Source organism: Syzygium oleosum, unplaced genomic scaffold (assembly GCF_021117445.2).
Source record: "Syzygium oleosum isolate NSW1041296 unplaced genomic scaffold, Sole_v2.1 Sole_v2.37, whole genome shotgun sequence".
Lineage (NCBI taxonomy): Eukaryota > Viridiplantae > Streptophyta > Magnoliopsida > Myrtales > Myrtaceae > Syzygium > Syzygium oleosum.
This window is the reverse complement of record NW_026607521.1, coordinates 2,714,717-2,725,276: the sequence shown is the minus strand read 5'-3', so window position 1 is coordinate 2,725,276 and position 10,560 is coordinate 2,714,717. Positions and strand designations below refer to the sequence as shown.

At 40.8% G+C, this 10,560-nt stretch overlaps 1 protein-coding gene and 1 pseudogene across 1 annotated transcript; both read left to right on the top strand.

Annotated features, from left to right (window-relative positions):
- The first annotated feature begins 360 nt into the window (after positions 1 to 360).
- Positions 361 to 3,341, top strand: LOC130135727 (uncharacterized; annotated as a pseudogene).
- A 3,250-nt stretch (positions 3,342 to 6,591) lies between these two features.
- On the top strand, positions 6,592 to 9,611 carry LOC130135781 (uncharacterized). The gene is made up of 4 exons (XM_056305534.1): positions 6,592 to 6,741; positions 6,855 to 6,906; positions 6,985 to 7,052; positions 9,105 to 9,611. Exons 1-4 carry the CDS (start codon positions 6,592 to 6,594, stop codon positions 9,609 to 9,611), a joined length of 777 nt encoding a protein of 258 aa, XP_056161509.1.
- Positions 9,612 to 10,560: the final 949 nt, after the last annotated feature.

The following is a 10,560-nucleotide window of genomic DNA, read 5'->3' as shown; positions in this document are numbered from 1 at the left end:
CTATATGAGGAAAAGAGAGACCAAAAGTCGAGTGTAATTACATTGTGTGATTGCGCGCACAAATAATTAGTGACTAATTCTTGCTAATCCTACATCATGTCATGTTGTTCCATTGAATGGTCGCTATTTGTGTCTCATGACGTCTTTTTTTGGTTCATTTGGGATTAGTTTTTGGCACCTTTTGTTTCACGAAAAATAAATGATTTGAAAATTATTTTTTAAAAAATGAGCTCTTGAAATAATTAGATAATGAAAATTTTGATATAAATATTTTTGTGAGCGATGAAAATATTTTTCATCTATTTATTTTAGTAAGCGGTATAAGCTGTTATTTTTAGGAAAAATAGTTTTCAAATAATTATGACTCGTAAGCGGGCAATTTTACCCTTTGGGTATTTTGGTAAAACAGCCAAAGTCTCGTGGCATTTGCAGTGTCATCACGCCAATCCGATTTTCTCATTCCGCCACTTACTTGAGCTCCGCCGCCGCCGCCGCCGCCGGATGAGCACCGCCGATCTCTCTCTCTCCTCCGCCTTCTATCCAATTCACCGCCCGCTCTCGCGTCGTCCGACGTTCTCCTCCGCCCCCCATCTCCTCTCTCCACCTCCATCGCCATCTCCTCGGCCGCATCCGCTCCTCCTCCGCTCAAGCCGCGCCGATCGCCGCGGGATCCTCCGCCGGACGTCTCCGATCACCATGTCCCGCCACGGCGCGGACCGGCTCCCGCTCGAACTGAGCGAACTCGACGACGAGCCCGACTTCGAGAAGCTCCTCACCCCCGGCGGCCGCATCTCAATCTGCGGCTTCGGTTCTCTGCTCTCCGGTACGTAACAGCGTCCCGTCCGAGTCGTTCCGTTTTCCTCCGCGCGATGTGTGTTCTTGGATACGAATGTGCGTATCGAAGGTAGAGCCTTGTGCGGTTTGCTCTGCGATTCGCTGACGCGCGATCGTGAATTTGTGGCCAGAGCGAAGCGCGAGGAGTACGTTTCCCGATCTGGTTGGCTTTAGGGTGGCGAGATTGGACGGATTCCGGCGCGTTTTCGCGCACGCCGCTCCTATTTTCTTCGAGCGCGGCATCGCCAAACCCGAAACCAAGGTCTTAATCTGTAGATTGCTTGAATTTTGAGCAAGTATGATCATGTTATCTGCATTGTTAAACCCTACTTTTGCTCGGCTATTGGGATGCTGCAGGAGATCTCCAGCCTCAGTGTGGAGCCATGTGATGGCGAGACTCTCGTGGTTACGGTCTTCGAGGTTGAGAAATCCGAGGTATGGCGAGAGAGCATCATTGAATTAGTATCGGGTTCTAAGATTGCGCAATTCAGCTAATCTTTCACACTGATGATACTAACTGAGTGAGTCTGTTGCTTGATGAAGTAAAGATACCAGCTTTCATCAGGAGGGAACTCGAGTTCCGATTTCTCGCTGTGAGTTGCTGCGTAGTCGCTTTGAACGGACTCAGTCACTCAACTTCTTGTTATTAAAGAAAAAGTTCTCTTCTTGTAGGTTAGGCCTCAGACACTTGATGGCAAGCCCTTCGAGAATCTAGCGGTATGTGAATTTCATCTTTTCAGGAGAGTTGGAATGACTGCTGCTTGGTATCCTGGATTCGCTATGTTTTATGACATAGTGAAGTCTGTTGTTTCACTGATAGAATTCTGGACCTGATTCATACGGTGAATACTTTTCAGGTGCTTTGTTCTCGTTATAGTGATGAGGAATTTTTCCGAATCAGATGCAGAGGTACTTGTTCTACCGGGTCCTATTTTTCATGCGCTATTTTCTCGATCAATACAAAGTGTTTGCAGGATGCGTATTTAATATGAACAAAAAATCTGACGCGAAGATTCATTTCTGAATGAGTTGTGATATCTCCTTGGGATTTCCAAACATTGAGAACTAAAATTAGACGCTCTATGACCTGCCTCATTTGATACTTGACAGTGCATTCCATATAGCAGAGGTTAATTTTCATATGTTTGCATTAGTTGAAATGAGTTGCTTGAAATGTTTTAACTGAAACAGTTGCTTAAAAAATTATGAGGTTTAGAGACTATGTATCAACAACCTACAAGCTTGTGGAAGCAGTGGTACCTTATGTTTGCTTAATTATTTCCTCACATGATGGTAGACAGATCAATCCTCGTTCACTTCACTAAAATACCTCTGCTTTACTGCTCTGACTGTAATTGTCTTATGGATACAAATTCTGTCCAGTTGGAGGGCTAAATGATTCAATTGACCCTCTCCAATCATGACACTTCACTCAGAGGATTCAAGTGTTAAACTTGGTTATGGTCGCTTGTTTATCAATCAATCACCAATTTCTTTCTTTACTATTGTGTCATGATCTCGAGGGATTAATTGAGTCAAGTTACCATCCCTCTCCCAGAGTCGATAGAATCCAAATCCTCGTCTTATATACTGCTGGTGTGTGTGCAGGAAGCAAGGAGATCTATTTTCAACATTATGGACGTTACAATATTGACAAGATATGGCGGGATGACATTTTACCTTGCCGCGTTTATCTTAGGCACTGGTAAGTTCTTTGAGACTATTGAAAGATTGCTTACAGCACCTGATTGCTAGTAGATGCAGACAGGGAGCAACTGCAACCTGATGTTCAGATATCCTATTCATTTTTGCACTATTGTCTTAGTTTTTATTTCCTGGTATTCTAAGTCTTCCTTGTCTTGGAAATTTTCTGCTTAAGAAAGAAATGATGGATTAGTAGTTGATCCAGCCTCTAGTCATGTCAATATGATACACAGCAACTTTTGCCGATGCTTTCAAACTAATGCCAACCAAAATTTAGCTGGTGATTTTTTAACTGATGCTGTTATTGAACATGTAGTGTCTTGGCTGCAAAGAATCTGGGAGATGTTGCCTACGACAATTTTCTGGATCACACATACCTGGCCGACCGTGAAACGACAATCAGAAAGTATTTGGAAACGACAGGGTTGGGCATCATGGAAGAGGAGCCTCCAGAATCCCTGAGAACCCGTTATGGTGGCTAATGTCATAGGTGATGCTTCTTCTGCAACAGATATTCTTGATTTGGACCTTGTGGTGTTCATCCTCCCTCAATTTCGAGAAGCCTAAAGAAAGGGATTCTGTATAATTGCGACGTTAAAGATTTCTTCTGGCGTTTATTGGTCGACTGTAACTAGGCAATCAAACAGAAATCTGGTTGTAAAGCTTTTCACAAGATGCATTTCACAGCTCTGCTCCTTATGTAAAACACGCCCGAATGCGCAGATAAAGAGTAACCGGAAAAAAGAGAAGCGGGCTACTGATAAACAGCGACTTTTCAGTTGAAGAGAGCCAATTCCTGTGCTTCTGAGTGCCTGATTCTGAGTTGATACCCACACAAACACTCTTCCTAGCACACACAAAGTAAAGAAGAAGGATCAACCAAGCTCTCCATTCTTTAATGGCCAAAAATAATCTCCATTCTATGAATTCAGTAGAGAATTCTTCTACCGATAACGATGCGAGTTTCCTCAACGATAAACTCGACCGCTACAATGAGTGCAACATATTCCTATGATAGGTACACGTGAATGCAAAGTCGATTAATTTGAAATTGACATGGCTCGACTCAACTCTTCAATACCCTTTTCTCCGAGTATCAAACTTTCGTCATATGGGCAAGACTTTGAGTCATTTCAGTGATGAAACGAGTACTCCAACGTGTTCGCACAACATATTGTGAATCCGCACCGATAATCAAGCTGATGCATTCAGAAAGGAGGATGTGCATGGAGTCACAGGAGTTTTGACATTGCAACCATATATCAGTTCAAAGGACTAGTAAGTTTTAGAAATTCAGATTTGGCTTGGCCTTGGTTTTCGAAAATGAAAACCTAAGTTTGAAAGCATAAGGCTTGAAACTGCAAACCTCACAATTGAGCATCGCGTTGGGAGCTTCAACTGCTCCAACATGACTTCATCCGTAAGGTCAACGAATTGAGAACCTCTATGCTCATTGGAATTGGTCCCTCTATATAAGGCCAAAATCTTCTCATGGCCCTAAAAATCACTGAGCTGATAAAAGACCTACTCACCAAACAAGGATGAGGAATCATAGGCAAAAAACCCTTGAATATGATAATCTTGGGGTCTGTCTGAGCACTCCGGTTTGCTATCATCAGTTTGAAATTTCTAGCTACCTAAACTTCAAAGAGCACAAAAAGCAGCTACACAGTGGGGTGCCCAACAAAAAGGTAAGGGCTTGTTTGCTTAATATTTGGCAAAAGTCAAAAACTGTCTTTTGTTTCTTTTTTAGCGATGATTCGAAACGGTTTGCGGATTCTAAAAAAAATGGAAATATCATGTTTGAATTTACATACTGATATTTGCGAACCGTGAAAGTTTCGAGCTTTTCAAATTTAAAAACAAATGGATCAAAACTTGTGAATCGTAAGAATTAGATTAAGCAAAAAAGTTAAATGTGAAAGTGGACTTCAGTGAAGCAAAGAAGAATCTTTGGAGTATTGCATCACCGCTAAATATAAGAATTTAGTATTGTATTGCCAAAAAGAAAGAAAAAAGATCTGATGGGATTACTAGATTGTATAAATAAAGTATTTTAATGCCTGAATTAGGAAAAGTTTAGCATGGATGGATTTATATTTATCAAAATCTATAAATTTTGATAAGTTAATAGGATTTAAAAAAAGATGTCAAAAGTAAAAGGAAAGGGAGAGTGTAAAATTCAAAGCAAAAGAAAACAAGACTCCTTGTGTCCAATGATGTCTCGAGATTCAGACACTACAAATTGGTCTTTTTCTCCATTCTCGATGATTCAAATTTGTTTCCGAGGTCTCATCTTGTGCCAGCCAAAAAAATAAATAAATAGGAGATAGAGCTATTAAAATATATATCATAAAAGGAAATTAAAATATATATATATATATATTTAAAAAGGACAAGTTTACAAGGTCAAAAAGGAAAATTTAAAAGAAGGGCAAAATTGGACCCACCCATTGAAGGGTCCTATGAGCCCGCATGTTCTTTTTCGCTTTATCTCTTTTAATTTCGTTTTTTTATATTTCTTAATTTTGGCCAACCTTGTCACATGTCGAACAAGTTTATTTGAAAAATTCATCTTTCCATTGTGGGTCTCCCCTAAAATCATATTTATATTCATATAAGAACAAAAAAGTCATGATTCATGATCGAAACACCATTTATTCGAATATTCAAGACTTGATATACGAGACGAGTCGAGGTTGATCTAATTTAATTTCGAATTCAGGAGATTTTGCGGAAGCTAGGCTAGGAAAAGAGGCGCTGATAGCACGATAGAAATCGAGGAACCGATAGAAAATTAAAGAGTATAGTTCGGGAGGAACTCCGGTTGTATTTCTCATCTCAATTGTACATGTATAGTACGAAAAGAAGACGGAAAAGAATACACATGATATCATTTTCCTATTTTATCTTCTGCATATCTCATCGCACGGATTGACCGAATCAGTTAGTCCGCAATCCGTGTGATTAGAATCAGAATCAAGGATCAAATCAGATCTTTTCTCTAGCAAAGTTTCGATCTAGCTTAACATCGTGAGCTCGAGCTATCTTCCATATATCTGAGCTCGACTCGGCTTCAATTCAACTTGGTTATCAGAATTACATCTCGGTTTAATATTCACGAGCTGAGCACGGGTATAGAGAATTTGTTTGCATTTTCTAAGGTCAAGGTTGAGTGTGACACCCCAAAAATTTCACGTGAAAGAGCTCGCCCTAAATTCAATATTTGTACCTTACCAGCCGCTGAGAATAGTTAAAAGGGCTGTCCGCTTGGTCCCATGCCGGACTTTCTCATCAATGCTTCATCAAACCACATTGATGTTGAATCAATTTGATGCACCAAGTATACATTAACCGAAGCGTTTCGATCCTCCTTTTCGTTTACGAAGGGAATAATCATCTTCGATAAATATATCTCGAGTTTACACCATATCTTACTAATCCCCGAGTCCGAAACGGATCCGTCGGACCCAGATTCCTCCGATAATTCGACCTCGACCGAGCTCTACCGATCACGATTAGCGTACCAACAGTTTACATTCGAATTTTCGGAGTTTCCCAAGAATGCAGCTCCCTAATTATCAGCAAAAAAACGCAAGGAACACTGGAAATACGGTTTTGAATATTCAAAAAAACCACACAGAAATTTATTGGCTCCCCCCATTAACAAGCTTAAACCTTGAATGGGTACCGAAACGGAAGGGGGGCCAAAATCTTCTCTATTCTCACCACCTCTAAGCAAGCCACGTGGCATGATTAACGCTAATCTCTCCCTTCTCTCCCTCCTTAACATGTGAAATTCCATCACCAGCCGATCCACTTTCAAAAATCCCAAACCTTTCTCTCTTTCTCCTCTCTCTTTTAACCACTCCACCTCTGTAATGTGTTCACTCATCTTCTTCAACCTCCTTCAAGCACATTAACACCACCAAACCCACCATGGAAAATGTATGAGCTTGCACTCTCGCTTTTGGTCACTCTCTTTTCACCTGTTTAACCATACATTCGTTCGTTCGTTCGTTCGTTCTTCTTCTCCATCTTTCGCGATCGCTGATGGGAAAGTTGGGGGAGCACGAGGCCATGGCCGATGCCGCCAAGTCCCGGCTGGTGACGGACATTTGCTCCGCCTCCAACCACGCGATCGCATGCTCCCACAGGACACGTCGTGGACCGCCCTGCATCGACTGGTATCGCCTTCTCGGAGTACGTTTTTTTTCCCGGGTTCTCTTCCTCTCGTGGGCTAAGCATTTCTCTTTCTGGGTCCTGCTCGTTCTGTCTCACTCTTCGGTTTTCTTTTCACGGGGCTGCTGCATTAGGTAGAAGAGAATGCAGAGCTGGATACCATCCGGAAACAGTACCATAGGCTAGGTGAGTTTTTTGGCTCAGATGAAGTATGAGATGCGTAGCTTATGCACAATGTGATCATTTTCTCCCATTCTGCGGCAGCGTTGCAGCTTCATCCAGATAAGAATCATCATCCGAAAGCTGAGCATGCATTCAAGCTCGTCTCAGAGGTAAGAGATGTTCACCGATGATTGACTCCTTTTACTGTTCAGTGTGATTCTTGAATTGTTCCAGCAATTATTCTTTGCTTGAACACAGGATGTGTAGTTTCCTTCCATAGAATTTTCTTTGCTTGAACCATCTTCTCAAATGGCTACTGTATACTGATTCCAATAGAGAGACTAGTCCAAAACATATGGGGCAATGTGCTTGATTTGACATTAGATAAGTAGCTTGACTCCTTCCAAAACGGGGTGGGATCCTATATAATCGATTGTACCTTACAACGTTTCTCACACGTAATAATTTACCTATTTTGGGTCCTATGATTCGTAATATATCACAAAAAAATTAGTAATACATCTAAGTTAATTGTAGATTCTTTTTCTAATTAGCAAATTACCTATAATGGATCGTAACTTTTCTTTGATATTTGTCCTCACTAATAGTGATTTGTTCGTAAAATATCATTGCAAAGCTTATTTTTCAAGAGGGCGCAATTTCCCTCTTGGGGTCATAAGTTCTTTAGATTCTATGATTCGTAAAATAATAATCTACCTAAATTAATGGCAAATTTCCTTTGTCTTATTGTTACTAAACTAAGTAACTAATCATAATTGGTAGCACAATATTTCGTAAAGTTTTGCAACGTGTACATCGGTGGATTTTATTTATTCATCGTAACTTTTATTAATTAAATGTAAATTCGATCGATTTTGCGTCCGTGACTTACTTTGTCCGTAACCTTCTTCTAACGTTAGTAAGTCATGATACAAAACCGATTTTGCAAAGCGGACTTGATGGACTACGGTTTTACCCTTTTTATTTAACTATCCCCATTGAATGCAAGATTGGTCCCGTAAAAACACCTACGGGGGGACGGTAAAATTTCCCAAAAGTGCTCTCCTAATAAGAAAATGAGAAAATACCACAAAAAACTCCAAACTATGTCACTTGTGATAAATTTAACCTAAACTTTTTTTTGTAACACGAAAAATTCCAAATTATATCACTTGTGGCACATTTACCCCCACAATACTTTGGCCCAAGAGCATTTTCGCTTTTTTTCTGTTTTTTTTCCTTTCTTCTCTTTTCCCTCCGCCGGCCATTGTGGAGGAAAGCCGGTGAGGGCGGTCCTCGCCGGCGTTGGGGTTGGGCGAGGGCTGCCCTCGCTGGCGTCAGGCGAGAGTCGCCCTCGCCGAAACAAAAAGGAAAAAAACAGAAAAAGGAAAAAGACGAAAATGCCCTTTGGCCAAAGTATTGTGGGGGTAAATGTGTCACAAGTGATATAGTTTGAAGTTTTTCGTGTCACAAAAAAAATTTCAAGGTAAATTTATCACAAGTGGCATAGTTTGGAGTTTTTCGTGTCACAAAAAAAAATTTAGGGTAAATTTGTCACAAGTGACATAAATTGGGATTTTTGGTGGTGTTTTCCCTAAGAAAATTCACATGACCTCTTTATATTGTGTATTTGCGATAGAGATTCTTTATCGTATGTCCATTTATTATATTTCAATTCACGACACGAGCGTAAAATCTTAATACTGTTTGATTTGCTTCTAATTGTAAAAGAAAAAAATTAGTGAATCATGTCATCATTTTATCAAAGTAGCGCATCTTGACACGGTCAAGAGATAAATGACCTCTACCCATTTGCTTGAAGTTGTAGAATCTGAACCGATGTTCCTTGAACTACGCTAAAAGGACTCGAACCATTTCTCAGTGTCTTGGTTTCCTCGTGACCATGATGTTTTTAAAGAATCTCACATGCCACCCACAGACATCTGCACACAGTTACTGGTTAGGTGCCATCACATTTATGATCACTCTTGAAAGAATTTCCAACTTCACCTCAACCAGAAATGGAATCAATGTGTCATTCCAGCGCTCAGGGCTCACTTCTATTAAAATTTTACCAGCTCTTTCCCCCCGCGTACTTGGATAGGAGACTATCACAACTTGTGCGGTGATTAATCGAGTGTTCGAAGAGTCTCTAGCCCTTCATTGCTAAGGCGGGAAAGTGCGCAATGACCTAAATATGCAACTTTTATTTGTGAGGTCAGGCATATTCGTGTCTATCTGATGATGCAAAGAGGAACGCCTTCAACCTGGAGAGATGGAGAAACCTGTGCTTGGACTGTCAGAGAATCCCACACACAAGCTCAGCTTTTTCAAAGCCCACAGATGGATCAAAACCCCGGAGAACTTTATCTGGATTCAAGGACATCAGAGAGAGGTTCAAAGAGGAAGCCAGGGTGATAGAGAGGTGCTTGAGAGCCGCCGCAGCGCTGAAGCAGGCAACCATCAACATTTCATCGAACACCACGCGTGCAAGCAAGACCCGTCTCGGCAACGCCCACAAAGAGAGCCCAATCTTCGACCCGTCGCACTATAAGGCTGATGGGTATCCTCATTTGAGGACCAGGATGTACAAGCATTCAGACAACTTTCGGTGCTCTAGTCTGAGAGAGAGAAACAAGGGCGCAGAGTTTGGTTCTCCAATCTTTATGGGCAAGAAAACATCAGCAGAGAAGGGGTTGAGCAGCAGATCGGTTTGTCTCCGTTCTTGACACCAAAAGGAATTGCTTCCATCTTACATCTTCCATCTTCCACTTCATTTTTCTAAAGGGTGTTTGTCAGATCAAGGTAAAGTTAAAATGCGCTAACACAAGAAATTGCTGATGGATTTCTGCCATCGGTTAGCTGGGCTTTGTTGTAGAGCCCATGTTATAAGTCCTTTCCAAAGGCCATTTTTCTCATTGGCTATTTACAATAATCAATTAAGTCATTTGAATCACATGATTTGTGCAATCTAAGTTTTTTCCATCGTTAGTACTGCACAGTGCTTATGGAGATGCTGATATGGCAATTCTTAGGATTAGAAAAAGTGGAAGAGAAAAAAGAAAATGTATTTCGAGTCTCATGATTTTGGTATTTCATTAACGTGACGAACTCTCTTGTTTGAATGTATTGCGTATGCCGATTCATAAAAATAATCAAATTCTCATACAATCGGATTTCGATCGCAAGGTGATCCTCCCTTTTCAACGATGACATATCTAGGGGGTCAATGAGCAAAGCATCCTCATTTTCTGGTCATATATGACTTGGTATGATTAACACATAAATAACACGAGGTTATATTTGATTGTCAGGGTAACAATTAAGATGGGATAAGATAAAGTGAGATGAAAAATCCCTCGAATAGTAAATGTTGACATATTTTATCTATCAAGTGTTTGGTACACTCTAGAGTGAAAGAGTCAATGAAATTATACAACTAAAAAATTGAAATTTCGATTAAATTTAGAAAATTCAAATAGTTTAAAAATTGAAAAGGAAAAACCCTAGATCTAAGGATATGGCCGCTGCAACGGTGGCCGCTATGGAAAACCACAACCACCGCCGTTGCCTCTGCATGGCGATGAAGATCCGTGGATCTGAGGTCGCGATAGAGAGAGGGGGTGGGGAATTTCAAGGCGACCACTAGCGTCGCCTCTACATCACCCTAGAGTAATT